The 16,908-nt window shown below is 31.8% G+C and overlaps 3 protein-coding genes across 3 annotated transcripts; 1 reads left to right on the top strand and 2 right to left on the bottom strand.

The window, feature by feature from the left end:
* Window positions 1-10,475: 10,475 nt before the first annotated feature.
* LOC127107994 (UV-B-induced protein At3g17800, chloroplastic) lies at window positions 10,476-12,099 on the top strand. Its single transcript, XM_051045363.1, has 3 exons — window positions 10,476-10,653; window positions 10,748-11,052; window positions 11,135-12,099. The coding sequence occupies exons 1-3, from the start codon at window positions 10,576-10,578 to the stop codon at window positions 11,907-11,909; spliced, it is 1,158 nt and encodes a 385-aa protein (XP_050901320.1). The 5' UTR covers window positions 10,476-10,575; the 3' UTR covers window positions 11,910-12,099.
* A 482-nt stretch (window positions 12,100-12,581) lies between these two features.
* LOC127107995 (purple acid phosphatase 3) lies at window positions 12,582-14,816 on the bottom strand. The gene is made up of 7 exons (XM_051045364.1): window positions 14,380-14,816; window positions 14,155-14,311; window positions 13,937-14,044; window positions 13,714-13,841; window positions 13,505-13,633; window positions 13,320-13,387; window positions 12,582-13,231 (listed from the first exon to the last, which is right to left on the bottom strand). Exons 1-7 carry the CDS (start codon window positions 14,587-14,589, stop codon window positions 13,018-13,020), a joined length of 1,014 nt encoding a protein of 337 aa, XP_050901321.1. The 5' UTR covers window positions 14,590-14,816; the 3' UTR covers window positions 12,582-13,017.
* A 535-nt stretch (window positions 14,817-15,351) lies between these two features.
* LOC127107993 (annexin D5) lies at window positions 15,352-16,124 on the bottom strand. Its single transcript, XM_051045362.1, has 2 exons — window positions 15,979-16,124; window positions 15,352-15,704 (listed from the first exon to the last, which is right to left on the bottom strand). Exons 1-2 carry the CDS (start codon window positions 16,006-16,008, stop codon window positions 15,501-15,503), a joined length of 234 nt encoding a protein of 77 aa, XP_050901319.1. The 5' UTR covers window positions 16,009-16,124; the 3' UTR covers window positions 15,352-15,500.
* Between the last annotated feature and the right edge of the window lie 784 nt (window positions 16,125-16,908).

Below are 16,908 nucleotides of genomic sequence, written 5' to 3'. Positions count from 1 at the left end.
TTCAACAATGCAACAATAAATAGGAAAATACCGACAATGTCCCTATTATGAACAAACAATTGAATTACGAAAAAAACAACTATTAAAATAAAAGGAAAAAAAATACAAAAACACAAAAATTAATCTAATAACGTCAATTAAGAATTTTGAGAATTTTTTCGAAATTTTCTGAAAGTACCAAAACAGAAATAAAATCATAAAAAATAGAAAAATAAGGAATTTCAGTTTTTTTAGGGCGGCGTCCATTATTTAGTTCCTAAATAGAGGCTTTCAACCCTTGCTTTTTTCCTAATGAATAGGCAAAGAATCAGAATAATCTAAGACGATTTTTTTAAAAACAAATTTTTTTATCCTAAAACGCGAAAAGATCATAACGCAAGAAAGTTAGGACAAAAAAATGCTAAAACACAAGACATATGACTTTAATAATGGTTAGACTATAATAATGGTTAAAATCTACAAGAGTCTCCGGCAACGGTGCCAATTTGATCCGCTGTCACACACGAGTAATAAAATATAGTAAACGAGAAACGACACATCGAGTATCGTATCGCAAGGACTCTTGGGAAAATTAACCAATTAAGAAAATAAAATAGGGTGTTTCGATTCGATTAAGAATAAGTGATTATAAAATGTGATTATAAAAAGTGATTATGAAATAAGTCGATCTACTGGTTTGGTTTCCTAACTTATCATTGGTTAATATAATTTTCATGCCCTAATCGGATTCTAATCTTTTTCGATTATAGTAACAATAGCAAGCGCATTGATACTAATATATGATATGTGTTCCTAATTTCTGAATTAAGCAAACAGATTCCGTATTAAGCAAAAAAGTTAAGCATACACGAATTAAGCAAACGCGACTATGGAACATATATCAATTAGAATTAATCAACACATATTATATAGAACTTGAATAAATCATACAAGACATAGAACAACATATTGAAAGGGAAAAACATTTGATTGAAAATTAAGAAACCTCAAAGTATCGGCGGAAACCGATTATAGCAGATCAACCTTGTGAATTTTAGTTCTCCATGAAATCTTCTAAGCAATATTGTATCATCAAAATTCAGAATAGCATTACTTTAGTAGTGAAAGGCCTAATATAATAAAAGGTAAATTCGGACCCTTATGGGGTCTGACCCGAAAATTACAAAAACTAGCTCAAACTAACTATTTTAATTAAGTCTGGAATTTCAACGAATTATTCTACCCTCCTTCACTTTGAATCAGCTTTTGACTTCAACATGAAACTTATAGCTCTTTCTCTTAGCTTTCCAACACATATTAGAACGCATAATTTGATTCTCGTAGCTTAAGTTATGGTATGTATAGTAACAAGGTATCAAATAACTGTTTATGTTGAAAATAAAATACCAAAATAAAATAAAAGCAAAAATAAATTTAAATATAAAAACACACTAAAATAGTAAAAATAATAGAATAAATTATAGAAATGTCTAAGTACAATTATAGAAGAATGTGCATCAAAATGCACTGATCACACCGTTTTTGTGGAAAATATGTATCTATTATATATGCTGATTTTTTTTATCGAAACAGTTATGCAGGTTTTTGTGGAAAATATCGAAAATTTAAATTTTTTTGAAATTTTGGACTCATACCGAAAATTTTATAATTTCTGAAAAAAACACTTTACATCTCTATCATAAATTCTGAAATTTCTGATATATTTTTTTCTAGAAATTCTATATTCACTATACATGTATCTTTATTGTGGTAAAAAATTATAAATTTCCAAAATTTTCAATACGAACTGAAAATTTCCAATAAAAACTATAAAATTTTAAAATTTTCCAGAATTAACAGCAAAATTGTTTTAAATGGAGATGCGGGTGACAAGTAAAATCATGTAGCCACTAGTCTATATTGTTTGGGTCAAATAAGAACTCTGTCACGGAAGCACATTCACGAACTTTTCTATCAATACAAAGTATCTTCTCTCATCATCTCTATTACTCCAACTTGCGCTTCTTTTGAATCTAATTTAGTATAATTAAAACTATTTTTAAGAGAATAAACTAAAGCTAACAAGATGATATTTAATGCACGTATACCTTTTAAAATGAAAAATAGGAAATTCTATAAAACCAAAGGTAAAACATTCTCTCTGTCTCATAATAAATATTCTCTTTGAGATTTTTAGACTTATAATCATATTAAAAATAAATAGTAAAATAATTATATGATTTAAAATACAATAAATAAGGATAAGTTAGTGGAAAAAATAATAAATATCACATTGATATTCTAAAGGGACAAATAATTTAATACAAATAAAAATAAAAAAGATGACACATATCATGACACGAAGGAAGTATGTATGTACTTAAATACATCACATACTAGTAGGGATGACAATGGTAGGTATGGGCATGGTACTATACTCGTGTCTAAAATCTTCATATTCGAGTTCATACCGGCGTGAGCATTAATATTTATATTTGTATTTGTACTATATGGATACCTAAATATTTGTACTCAAACACGTTTAGCCGTATTCCTAATAAAAATAATTGATCACTTATAATTTATCATATAATTTTAAGTTTTTAATAACCCTAAAAAAATCCATGTTAATTTTGAATTAAGAAATAAACAAACATTTACATAAAAATACATACACATTAAATAATAATGTGTTTAATAAAATTAATAATTTAACTTGTGTACATAATAATAAAAATAAAAACACATAAATATATATTATGCAGATATGAGACGGAGTGGTTATTAAGGTTCTGGTACCCGCACTTATACTCGCTTATTCTAAGGGTAATTGCTCGTGTCCATGTTTGTACTCATTTTACGGATTTTACCCTACTCGTTATGGATAAATTTTGCGGGTACCCGTGTCTTCGACATTTAAACTGTTTTGAAATGCTCTTACTATTTCAAACTCTATCTTTTAATTCTCCTAATTGTTTTTGTTGAAGTTTTCTTCTATCAAACCTTGGACTATAATGTCGAAATGATTAGCTACTTCTACTTAGCCTGTCAATTTATCTCATTTCTACTTCAGTCAAATATGGAAAATCATCATAAATTTTTTTGAGCTTCCAAACATGTTTTGAAGAAAGAATGATCATAATCTTGTGAATTTATTCTTGAGATTCTTCTAAACTCAATTTAATAGCTTTCTAGGTTATTTAAACTTTAAACTCAAAAACATATAAAATCTTAAATATCTAATAAGCGAGTCAAATTCACCTTTTTCAATCGAAGTTGTGAAAATATCAAAATCATAACTAGATTATTTTATAATTAACAAACAATCTCATAGAAAGTCTATTAAAAAAACATGCATTCAAAATATATAATAGTGTAAAGCATATTTATAATTTGTGGAAGCAAAAGCCTTGTCATTTTTGTTGTCTATAAATTTATGTAATCTATAAAAAAGATAGAATGTTTTTTCAATAAAAATATTATAAATAATTTTGTTGTCTTATTAAAGAGTTTTTCTGGATCCTAATTTTCAATAAAAATTATAATAAATACTTTTCCTTTCTTATTAAAGAGTTTTTGTGGATCCTAAAAAGCAAAAGGTGGAGGCAGCTTAGGCACATATGTTACATAAAAACATAAAAAGATGAAGCCACAAAATAACAGCATTGGTGGCCAATACGGTACCACGTTATTTGGGAAATCAAAACAAAGCATCTCAACCTCACAAATTAGCCACGACTCTGAAACAAACACATTCACCAACTCTCTACCAAAACTATATATTTTATACTAATTGCACTTTTCTCCTTTAACTATCAAAACTATGCAATTTTAATCCCTCACTTATTTTTATGCGGTTTTGCAATTATGCTTTTCTATTCGTAATTGAAATACTGACTGTACAAAAAAAACTTATATGATCAATCATAAAAATTGGATATTGAAATAAATTTGATTTTTATTTTAAAAATATATAAAATAATACAAATGGTAATAAATCCGTGTAAATTTTTTTACACAGACAATACATAATAATTAATCTCATAAAACAACATCATTTATTAATATGATGTTACTCAACTTTTATAATTTAAATAATTTTTTTTTTAAAATTAAATATTAAAAACACCACACACACAAAAATCAACCCATTTATTTTAGAAATGTCACATGTGAATATCTTAATATCATAAAATTTATTAGTTTTGTATTATTTTTTATTTGTGTGATCTTTAATATTTTACTATATTTTAATATAAATTGATAGGTAATGCTAACTTGTGTCATAGGGACACAAGATAAGAACTAAAGAAAATTAAAAAAAAAATTGTGTTGAAAATTGTGCATTGATTTTAATAAAAATATAAAATTAATTTTATAATTAATTTTTTAATATAAATTTTTTATAAATGAGTGTCCTATATTATACTCCTAAGACACAAATTAACATTATTCTAAATTGATAACGAATAAAAAAACATATCGTAATGTTACTCATGTTATTTATAAGAGTTCAGAAGAAAATAAACTTTTGGTGAGTATTCGTTAATAAGGGATCAAAATTGTTCATAAAATAATATTACACAATTACAATACTTGTAAATCAAAAAATTATTAAGTCGAATGTCTTCTCTTCACGTCTCTGTGTTAACTTAATAGATATATATAACTTTCATAAACTAAAAATAAGAAATTCTTTAAAATCAAGCGAAAAAAATAGAAAAAACAATTTTTTTTCAAAAAAAAAAACATTCTCTACTATAGATATAATTAGGAAAATACTAAAGACTATGATTTGATTTTGTAAAATTGTTTTTTAGTTTTTAAATTTGAAAATAATATTTTTTTGTGTTTTTCTAATTTTCCAAATTATTTTTGAAAATTAAAAGTTTTAAATACTACAATATTAAAATATGTGTTAAATATTTTGATTTTTGATTTTTGATTTTTAATTTTTAGTTTAAAAAATTAAAAACAAGCAAAGATGGCATATTTTTTATTAATGATAAATTCATAATATTATGTAACTTTTAAATCAATTTTAAAAGTAGAATTACCAATCATAATTTTTTTTATTCAAAATTATTTTTTAAAATTGATTTATAAAATAATTTTTAAAAACTAAAAACTAAAAGTCTTTCAAAGAGACCCTAATTATTTTCTTAAATTTTATTTGGGGGTTTGGAGAAAAATAAAAAAGAGACCTTAAAAAGAAAAGAAGAATGGGTGAAAACAATATATTGGACGAGCAATTTTGAGTGTTTTGAAAATTTTAGACAAATTATTCAAATATAATATTTGTTGTGATAGTATTTTAAAAATAAAAAATATATTAATGATAATTTTTTTAATCATTATATATAAGAATATTCTTTAAAAAAATATTATAGATTTTTAAAAGCTTGTGTTGAAAAAATAAAATAAAAAAAAATAATTATAAATTTGTAATCAAACTAATGTACAATTTTTATAACAAGATTCTACATTCAAGACAAACTTCTTTTTTATAGATTTTTTTTACATATGCTCTTAGGACACAAGTTAATATTACCCTTTAAAAGTATTCATTGATGTTCTTTTAACATTGAAATCAAAATATAAAAGAAACAAAAATTAATTGAAATATGGTTCAATGCAGTAATTCGATCGGAGTTAATACTACTTCTCGACAAATCAAATTCGTTAAGATCTTCATAGTCGTAATTAACCACTTCGATTTATTTACAATAAACCCATTGTCACATAAAACTTATCACATCTTTATAGTTAATGCTTGTGTCAAAATCAGAGGTGATTTAACGTTTCTGTCGAAAATATGAGGTAACACTCATTCCATAATTGTTTACTCTTGTATGTATATCTTCTATAAACAATTGATAGGGCTTCGAGGAACTTTATATGGAACATAAATGTCATTAAAATGAAATTAGGTTTGCAAACCTAAGTCTCATTGCGGATTAGGTTTGAGATATTTAGTTTGTTTGGTTAATTATCTAGCTTAATACTTGGTTGAGATATGATGAACATTAGAGAATCTTGAGCTAATTTATTAAAGGCTAGAGTTTTAAGATCATTTGACACTACCCGGCATCATATCTTCTCTACTATTTAGTATGGCATGAAAACACTCTTGATGTGTGTTTACGCTGGAATTTCGTAAATAACTGCTAGTCTCTTAATTAAAGGTTGCAGGCAGGATCGACTAGTGAATCCTAGAACATAGTGCTAAACTTCTTAACTTGTGGTTTTCTTTAGAGATAAGACTCAATTTCGATTGGGTCGAAACAGTTGTATTGAAAGCGTAAATGTGTAATCTCGACAGAGATAAAGCGAAGTGTTGCAGTAAAATAAAAGTAAAAAAAAAAGGTACTAAAATGATGTATGGATAAAAGTATCTGGACAAAAAACTAAATTGAATTGAAAGGTTTTTGCATTAAAGTTAAGATTGGTGTTTCATGGTTCATACATTCTCTCAATGAAAACTTTTTTCTCTTAGTGTTGATACTTCGAGTGTAATTGAGATTTTGCAATGATATGAACACACTTGATGTATGGATTATGTAGAAGCCTGCATGTCTTTCGTCTTGCATTTCCTTCATGTGTCCTTCAGGATGTAACTTCAAAGTAGCTACCCATATATGAACGAGAACTTCATTGTCAAAATGTTTCCACAACATTCCCGAAAAATACTAAGTCTCAATTTCTCTTCGCTTGAGACTCCAAACTGTGTACACATTATCAAAAGTCAACATGTCCCTAACTTTGACCTGTTTGTTGAGGTATTTTCCCTTGTCGAAAATCTCAGCTAACAAATTTCCCCCCAAAAGGCCTCTTTCGACGGACTAGGAGATATGGGCTTTTTTGAATTTTTTGACATTGTTCAGCTAGTGAGCTGACGTCATAATCATCATGACCTTTCCATCAACCTTCACCTCGAAAAACATATGTTTTCCACTATCCCATGACTTTCATCATCATGACTCTGATTTCGTAGGATAACATGGTTACATGCACCTAATCCCTGAAAATAGCATATTGAGAAGTTTTATGACCGGAAAAATTATGATATTTACAAAAACCTCTCTTTTTTATTTGTTCTATAGGAGGAGTTTTTAAGTCTTGAGGAACTATGATTTGTCCATCCGTAATTAATAAATCAAATATTCTGTCGCATTTTGTTATGTCGAAAGTATATGTCTTAGTGACAAATTTTTCGTTCTTGTTGGGCTCACATGATTTTTTCCATTCGACGACTTCAACAATTTGCATACACGAGGAGGTCATGGCTTAAGTTCAGCCACGCTAACCTCGCTCTCTTCGACACATTCGTCGTCTATGTCAGACACATAATAATCTTCCTCAACATAAGCGACTTTATCCTTTTTATGGTATTTATTTGTCCTGGCTTTTTCAGCTTTTAAGCATTCTACCTAACGAACCCTATCTGTCAATTGTGCCATATGTCTAAGGTACTGAGTGTCTAATTTTTTCCTAATTGAGTAATCTAGGCCTCCAACAGCCATTTCGACCAGATCGTGTTCAGGGACTTGAGTAAAGCACCTTGATTTAAGAAGTCTAAATCTCTTGAGATAGTCATCAATTGACTCAAGGATTTTTCACCTAACACTAGCCAAGTCTTTCAGACTTATTTTCGACTGAACCATGTAAAACTGTTCATGGAACAACCTCTCCAACCGACTCCATGTTTTGACAGAGTGTGGAGGCAATGTAGTGAACTAGGTGAAGGCGTTTTTTTGTAAGAGAAATTGGAAAATACTTTATTTTCAAATTCTCATTGTTTTCAATATCACCCGCTTCAGTCTGATACCTGGCGACATGTTTGACCGTTGACACACTCATGTCGCCGACGAACTTAGTAAACTTGGGTACTTTCCAACCCTTGGGTAACTCTGTTTGTTGAACATATTATGAGAAAGGATAAATGAATTTAGACCCGTGGAGGCCCACATTGAGGCCACTCTGGGCCAAGATTTGTTCGACCACATTTGCTATGTTATTATGCCCAATAAAATTATTCTGCTGAACATTTTGAAGGACTTGATCCGCATCCTGGTTCTTTGAACCATCAGGGGTTGGGATTGGCCTGGGCCACATATTCCACTTCTTCCCTATTTGGGACGGGGACATGTCGAAGCCCTTGCTTCTGGCCTACATTCGTCCGAACTAATCCATTTTCAGGCGTTTCTACCTGCCCCACATTCAATATCTAGGGAGTTGGTCGAGGAGGGATTTGGGATGTGCCAAAGAAATAAGCTATTCTCCCCATTTGGTTTTCCAGTAACTCATAAGCTTGGTTTGTGTTTGTAATAAATGAGTTGAAACATTCCCTATTTGTTGGGGAAAGTATTTACTAATTCCAAATTACTCTCATCTATTTGTTGTTTCATAGCCATCATGGAAGTAGTATTCAACGACAACGTTGTCTAGGGGATATAACTTATCCCTCTTGGTTTACCCATATTATTAATGGTCGACGTAGAGGCATTTTAAGGGTTATACAATGGTGTCGTTGCCACTGCATTATCATTATAAGTGGACATGTTAGTATGCAGGCCAACCATCATCGACGCTGGTATGCCATAAGGGTAATTCCTATTGTTCATTGACATAGAAAATCCGAACAAAGGCCTTGCAATCGTAGGGTTAAATAAGGCATTTCCTGATTGTGATTGGGGGGGGGGGGGTACCCCTTATGATGGTACCGGTACAACTGGCGTGGATGACGCCACCAAAGCAGTTGTCCTAACAGTTGTTGATACAACCACGTCTTCAACCGTCGATCTGAATGATTATTTTAACATACTATGGGGATTGTTTTATGCACTAGTGTTGTCTACAGAAGGATGCATCATTTTCAATAAAGACTTTCCACTCCTCAAACACATGCAAACAACCCATAAAACGTTATTGAATGCAAAACAATTTTTATAGGAAAATTGTGAATATTTACAAACTAGAATATTTAGCACATGCTCCATTGGGCATGCCAATTTGTTTATGCTAGAATTTCGTAAACAACTGTTAGTATCTTAATTAAAGGTTACAGGCAGGATCGACTAGTGAATCCTAGGACACAATGTTAAAGTTCTTAACTTGTGGTTTTCTTTGTAGACAAGACTCAATTTTGAATGGATCGAAACTATTGTAATGAAAACGTAAATGTGTAATCTCGACAAAAATAAAGAGAAATGTTGTAGTAAAATAAAAGTGAAAAGAAAGTACTAAAATGATGTATGGATGAAAGTAATGGACAAGGAAAGTAAATTGAATTTAAAGACCTTTGCATTAAAGTAAAGATTGATGTTTCATGGTTCATACATTCTCTCAATGAAAACTTTTTTCTCTCAGCGTTGGTACTTTGAGTGGAAGTGAGACTTTATAATAAAATGAACACAACCGAATTCTACAAATGAGATTCCTGTATATACTAGTAAAAAATAACTGCTTTCAACATTCACATCTTCAATTTTCGCCACGTAGAAGCTTGCATGTCTTTCACTTTACATTTCTTCCACATGTCCTTCAGGATGTAACTTCAAAGTAGTTATCCATATTTGATCGTTATATCTGCGCGCCCAAATAATCGCGTCTTCGACGCACTTGGTGCTGTCGAGAACTTTGTTTTCGAAAAGTTTCCACAACATTCCCAAAAAATACTAAATTCCAATTTTCTTCTCTTAAGACTCCAAACTGTATACATGTCATCAAAAGTCAAAATGTCTTGAACTTTGACCTGTTTGTTGAGGTATTTTTCCTTGCTGAAAATCCCAACTAATAGTGTGATACTATCTTCTTTACGAAACCATCATAGCCATCTTTGATTCTTGTTGTATTAATGTCAGCTCTGTTACGTCACACCTTATCCAAGTGATTTTTCCTGCTAAGTGGCTTAGTATCTTCTATTTCCTCAACAACAAGTGGCTAGGAAATCAATTGATAATATGTCATGATAATGATAAATTGGTATGCATAACTCTATTTCAAGTGGGTTAAATTTCAAAGAGGCCTTGCTATTCAACTCTCTTCTCTCTATTGAGTTTGTATGTGTAAAAATCATTTGGAATATGGAGATTTCTCCATCCAATTCCCGGTGGTTTGGAGAATAATGCTTGATAAGATGCCTACTTATGACACGATCAAGGCTAAAAGTTGTTTCATGACTTTAATTTGTCAGATTTGCAAGTGTATCTCTAACTAATAATGATAATTAACTATTTTTTTTTTCATTTTACATTAATAATTATTATAATACATCAATTGTGAATAAAAATAATTTAGTAAAATTGTTATTTTATTTATTTATTATATTTTCTTAATATGTGTGAGAGTGAGAGTTATTTTAAAATGGAAAGAATAGTTGAAATGGTAAGAGTGTATATATAATTTTGGGAATTTTGAAAGTAGAGGATTAAAATGAAAAAAAAAAGAAAATAGAGGAGGAAAGAGCAAAATAAAAAAGTATAGTGGGCCCGAGAAGTAGAAGAGAATGCATATAAGTGGTTTGGGGGCAGTCGGAAAAAGAAAGCTTGTTGACGAATCTAATCCAATCCGACAAGAATCAAGTTCCTTCTAGCTATGGATGTCGCAGCCACCGGCGTGTCAATCTTGGTTCCAAGACCCCTCCTTCACTTTCCTTCTTCTACTACTTCTAAGGTATCTATCTAATCATTAACAAATGCTTTCTTAATTGATGAATTTGCATGCACAAACAAAACTGATTCTTTATATTTTCCTTGGTAATTACCAGCTATGCACTTCCAGACAAGTTTATACCCATCGGAGACTCTCCCTTCGAATTTCAACAACAAGACCAGGCTTTCTAGTTAGAGCAGCAACATCCTCCTCTTCAGACTCTTCTAACGACAACAAAATTGCACCTCTTCACTTCCAGTCCCCAATCGGACAGTTTCTTTCTCAGATTTTGATCAATCACCCTCATCTTGTACCTGCAGCCGTCGATCAGCAGCTTAACCAACTCCAATCTGATCGCCAGGCCGATCAACAAAACTCAGATCCTCCTTCTACAACTTCCACCGATCTTGTTTTGTACAGGTTTCTTTCATTATTTCATCAACCTCCATATTCTTATTTCTTGCTCTGTTTGATTTCATGTTAACCTATTGAACTTTTCTAGGAGAATTGCGGAGGTCAAGGCTAATGATAGGAGGACGGCCTTGGAGGAGATCTTGTACACGTTGGTTGTGCAAAAGTTCATGGATGCTAATATTTCTTTGATACCCTCTCTAACAGCAGATCCATCTGCCACACTACATTCATGGTCAAATGAAGTTGGCAAACTTGAGAACCTTCACTCCCAAGAAGCATATGAGATGATCCAAAACCACTTGGCTCTCATTTTGGGTAACCGAGCAGGAAATTTATCATCTGTTGCTCAAATCAGTAAACTCAGGGTAGGTCAGGTCTATGCAGCATCCGTCATGTATGGTTACTTTCTTAAGCGAGTTGACGAAAGGTTCCAGCTCGAGAAGTCCATCAAAGTTCTTCCAAATGCAACACAAGATACTATCATGGATGATGTAACACCTGCTAGTCAACTGGACATTTCTCATCCTGAACTATCTACCTGGCCTGGAGGCGATGTCAGTCCTGCTGGATTTGGCTATGGTATAAAGCCCACCAGGTTGCGTAACTATGTCATGTCCTTTGATGGTGATACCCTCCAGAGATATGCAACAATAAGGTCTAAAGAGGCTCTCAGCATCATTGAGAAGCACACAGAGGCATTGTTTGGAAGACCTGAAATGGTTAAAACACAGGACAATGATGAAAACATCAAAATTAGCTTTGGTGGTTTAAGGAGACTTGTTTTAGAAGCTGTGACTTTTGGTTGTTTTCTATGGGATGTTGAGGGCTACGTGGACTCGAGGTACCATTTTGTCTTAAATTGACTCGTGCATCCTCCCGATTGTCCCGCCGTGGCATTGTTTTAGTGTGTTGGTACTGAGTACTGACCAATAGGATACTAGTTTATGTAGCTTGCTGTTAAAGGTCCAACTGTTGTTGATTATTAGATATGTAAATACTAGTGTCTGTGAATCTAGATTTAACCAATGAAGACAGACTTATTTTCTTCTTCAATCGTTGCTTATTTTCTGTAACCTTTTTTACCATTAACAAATCTTTATATCGGTCATGGTTAAACTAGTAAAACACCAGTGCATATATAGTATTATTGATCTTTAAATGGATCCCTACAAATCATATTGTAGGTGTACCCTTGCATTCCTTGTTTTTGGGCGAAAATATCATTCCCTTTTAACTTTTCCCCCACTCTACCTTCCCCTTTTTCATTCTATAAAACTTACCGTAGATGTTTTAAAAAATATATGCACTCGACTAGTTATTTTGGTTTTTTTTTCCATGAAATTATTATATGTTTTATAATAAAAGCTAATTGATTTGGTTGAAAACTTTTTTTCCAAAAATAGAGCTATTTTTGGGTAAAAGACCTGAGGTTTGAAGCAGTAGCTTGACGCCACACATATATGTACATTTGTTAAACTGATGTTAAACTAGATGATACAGGAAAAGAAAAGTCACACTGCAACCAATAGCAATACTGTAACACAACTTCGGAACCATTAGATTAGCTAGTTTCAAATAAAAGACTGGATTGCCAAAATAATACATGTCACGTAATATGACAGTAATTTTGGATGAAATATAGTTCTAATGAACAAATGCTGTATAATATAAGTATATGTCCGAATATCCTAGAGTCTTCACTCTTCAGCTGCATGAATAACAGGAATTGGCTATGCTGTGTGATACGTCCTTACTCCTTAGAGTGATCGCAGAAGCATTCTCCGGATAATCGGAATGGAAGTTTTCAATGCATCCAGTTGAGGCTGCTGCTTCTTCTTTGAATAATATATATACATGCATAATTCATAATTAAGCTTGTTAATAGCATTATTAAAAAGGCACAAATTTCCCCCGACTTATTTAAATTAGGAGCTTCCTTAGAATATCTAGATGCAGATTCGACAGCGTAATTTATATGGCATACTTTACTCCCTTGGACAGATTCACAACATGCAAAACATTGCCGAAAACATCATAATAGACAACTTTGGCATTCATTTGGTCAAGCTCAACTGACATAAATCCTTGGCCATCATAGTAAAATTTGACTCCATATCCCCCACTTTTATCAACGTCCCCTTTCCATGCCTTTGAACCTCCACCACTAGTTAAGAACTGTATTTGGCTACAAAACCACTCAATTTTGTCAAGGTGATTTCGTGATTCAATAAACAAACATACAGACCCGAGTATAATCAAGTTAATACACAGACCTGCTGGTGCTACTTATGTGTTCCAAGCAATGGTCGTGCCCATTCATGTACATATCAACATTGTTGGCCTGTATATGAGAGATTTTAATCTGTAAATGAAGGACGATATACCTTACCTCTAAAATAACCAGGACAATGTTTTCTTAGTTTGAGTGCAAGCTAAGCTATATATAATTAGTACTGACCTCAAGGATTGGTAGGAGGTGTGTTAAGAGCTCTTTGGTGTCGCCATGGTGCCCTATGCTTCGTACAGGATGATGTCCCACAACAATCTTCCACTTGGCAGTAGAATCCCTTAATGCTGTTTCCAGATCCTTTGTTTGGAATTAAACACATAAAAAAGGATTATTAGATCACCTTTTATCTTTACAATTTCTGTGATGAGGAGACTTACCTTCAAGAGGTTTGATAAATACTTCTTCCTTGGAAGTACACCTCTCCAATCATACTTGTGATCCTTTGGCTTCAAAAAGTACTTGTCCACAAAAGGAGTTGTATCGACGAAGAAGAACTCAGCGATTTCTAGCAAGTTTTAAGATTTGAAGAACTGTTAGTTAACGATTATGCAGAGGGTGGTTCGTATATTGAATTGACACACCAGATGAAAGAATTAGTACCAGTGTGAACAATAAAAGATCTTTGGCAAAACCATCTGTGATCAATATTCTGAAGAATTGGATTTAATTGAGCTTCAACATCCCCCCTGTAGTCATGGTTGCCTAAGACTATATAGCAAACAGATCATGCAGATGGATAACATTAGATTGCCTGACATAAGAGTGAATGAATATATGTATGTATTGGTTGCTGGCAGAGTAAGAAGTTACTCACTGACCATTATACCATTGCTTTTGAAGGCTGTTGGCGGTGTAGATATCTGAGAAGGAATATTGAAATGCAGGGTCATTTATCCCAGTCAATCCATCATCATAGAAGTTATCTCCGGTTGATACCACAAAGTCAATGTTTAATTTGTCAGCAACTCTTCCCATCTAAATAATAAAAATGGTTGTAAGTAACTTGTCAAGAGTGGAATGCATAAAACAAAGGAGAAAGAGACCTGAAAAGAAACTTGAGATTGGTTGTAGGTTCCTTTCCTTCCCCAGTCTCCAATGACGAGAAAGCTAAGTGAGACATCTGCTTTAACAGAAGGGTGGTCAAAGCGTTGGAGCTCAGCTGATGCTACACTTACAGCAACAATAACAGCGATGAAAGCAGGAATCCATAGCCAGACGGGGCTTAGGCTAGTTGTTCCTCCTAAACCACCCATGTTATGTTGTGTGTGTGTGTGTGCAGTACTAATAACAGACACCAGAACACTAGTTATATATAGAGAGAGGTGAGTTGGATAACATGATATAAATTTTTGCAACTGATCTTGTATTTGTATTGTAGGATTCTAGTAGTAAATTATCCATATAAATGAAGAAAAACAATTATAGCCAATAGGAGTTGAAGGTGAGCAAGAATATGAAGCAATGGCATAGAGTGGGATATGGCATGCACATCACAATCAAAAATGGATTTAGCTTGCAAGTAAGTGGACGCAAACAAACAATGGCGTGTCAGTGGGTCCCATCCCATGCACCTTCCTTGCAACTTCTTATTTGAGTTTGAAAACAAAACAATAATATACCTTGCTAGCTACGTAATGCAATACAATACAATACTAGGAGTATATATAACTGAACCAATGTGAGAAAGTGATAACGTCCATATCGCTAAGTAGGTTCTTGCAGGTTGCCCATCTTAATTCACAACTTCACGTTAAATAATAACTTGCCTGTTATAGAATAGACTCTATCTACTCAGCAATATTCAGAGCCTCTCTTAAACAAAACATATTTTATTATAATATTTCATCAAATATATTGTTACAACCTTAAATATACAGCTAAGGTGGCTTAGCTAATTGAGGTACCAAATTATTATTGTTTGCTATGGAAACAAAAAAATCAACAACACTGAGAGATACATACACTCATATATATATATATATATATATATATATATATACAAAGTGCCTGTCAATATGTGCATTATGGTACAACTTAGAAGCATCTAAAATCACCAAGCATGGCCTAATTTACGATATCAGTAAAGAAAAGATTGTAAGTGCTTATATATTCAACATCCTATGCGAAAGTGAAATTACTCCGCACAAAACATACATTTTGATTACTACTGGTTGGGATTTAAAAGTGAGAGCAGAAACACCCTGTAGTGGCCAGATGTTTCCGAGTAAACTGCATCATTCAGCGTCTTCTTGTATTTCTTTAAATACTCAGCTTTGATATGATGTAGATCAATCTCACTCCTTGTTACAATCACCCTTGTAAGTTTCTTGTCATCCATCCCCAAACCTTTCATTGCTCTACGTAGGACCTGCATACATAGTGGCAAAACTTGAGATATATTTTTCTCGAAAATTATCTTCACAATAAGAAGTTTTAAAAGGTTCCATCTATGCTTTAAAAAAACCAAATACCACATAATTTAGGGCTAACGTTGCTAACAGATCTTTCAGTGAAAATATTTAGTCTCCAAGAAACTATTTTAGCATTAATTCGAACACATGCATCGTATGCTACACCAGTTATCCTTAATGTTTAAGGTGAGGAACTGTCAGAGAATGCAAATAGAAGAAATGAAATAATACCTTTGAAAGCACGATGAAGTTGCATGGCATCGTCTTTGGGGGAAGGAGGATCCGGTGGTATAACAAGGGTAGACATTTTCAAATCAAATTTCAAAAGGGCAGCCCTATTCCTCCATTAACATGTCTTAGTATTCCAATAAAATCATTGTTGCTTTTGTATTGTACAAAAAACAATAACGACCTATATTATTATTTTATATTTTCATACAATTACAACCATTCAAAAGATTACCAAATAAACAAAACAACAACAAAACTGATCATGTCATATAGACACTACACAAACACTTTCCAACGTACTTTACTGCTTTATGCGGAGACCACAATCCTATATTAAAACATCTATAACTAACCTAAAAAATCTAAATACTTAAAGAAAGAATGGTATATATTGCGGATGACTTTAGCAACCACGTTGAACCCCCAATTTCGTACGTGGACATTGAATATTTACTTCACATAATGGACAAAAGACATATTCTCTAGATTTTATTTTTTAAGTGTCATTTTTTTATTTTTTATATATATTATTATTATTATTATTTTTTAAATAATAATTTTTCTTTTAACAATAATATCATTAATTATTTATTATATTTATTTTACTTTTTTTTTTATAATAATTATTTAAAGATAATTTTGACAAAAGTGTAGTTAATATTATCTTAAATTTTATAAATGATAAATTAAAAAAGAACAATTTTTTTTTGAAAAGTGACACTTAAAAAAAACGTAAAAAATATATTATAAAGCCTCGCAATAAAGAATTTAGGCAACATCAATTTTTGAAAGAAATTTTAAGGGAAAAATCATTGACTTCGGTAGAATACGTAACATTTTTATTTACCTCTATCAATAATTTATTTTTAGTTCAAGGACTCATGCATAACTTACTTATCATAAATTAATTAAGCGATAATAATTATAATA

The sequence above is a fragment of the Lathyrus oleraceus genome, chromosome 7, assembly GCF_024323335.1.
Source record: "Lathyrus oleraceus cultivar Zhongwan6 chromosome 7, CAAS_Psat_ZW6_1.0, whole genome shotgun sequence".
Taxonomy (NCBI): domain Eukaryota; kingdom Viridiplantae; phylum Streptophyta; class Magnoliopsida; order Fabales; family Fabaceae; genus Lathyrus; species Lathyrus oleraceus.
The sequence above is the reverse complement of the archived record's forward strand: the minus strand, read 5'-3'. Positions and strand labels throughout refer to the sequence as shown.

Bases quoted from the DNA above. Each gene is read 5' to 3' on its own strand.
- LOC127107994 (XM_051045363.1), top strand. From the start codon at position 10,576: ATGGATGTCGCAGCCACCGGCGTGTCAATCTTGGTTCCAAGACCCCTC. The intron at 10,654-10,747 runs GTATCTATCTAA...GGTAATTACCAG, and splicing joins CTTCTTCTACTACTTCTAAG to CTATGCACTTCCAGACAAGT. The intron at 11,053-11,134 runs GTTTCTTTCATT...GAACTTTTCTAG, and splicing joins ACCGATCTTGTTTTGTACAG to GAGAATTGCGGAGGTCAAGG.
- LOC127107995 (XM_051045364.1), bottom strand. From the start codon at position 14,589: ATGGGTGGTTTAGGAGGAACAACTAGCCTAAGCCCCGTCTGGCTATGG. The intron at 14,312-14,379 runs GTCTCTTTCTCC...TTTATTATTTAG, and splicing joins AATCTCAAGTTTCTTTTCAG to ATGGGAAGAGTTGCTGACAA. The intron at 13,388-13,504 runs GTCAGTACTAAT...TCTCATATACAG, and splicing joins ACCTCCTACCAATCCTTGAG to GCCAACAATGTTGATATGTA.
- LOC127107993 (XM_051045362.1), bottom strand. From the start codon at position 16,008: ATGCCATGCAACTTCATCGTGCTTTCAAAG. The intron at 15,705-15,978 runs GTATTATTTCAT...CTATGTATGCAG, and splicing joins ACTTCATCGTGCTTTCAAAG to GTCCTACGTAGAGCAATGAA.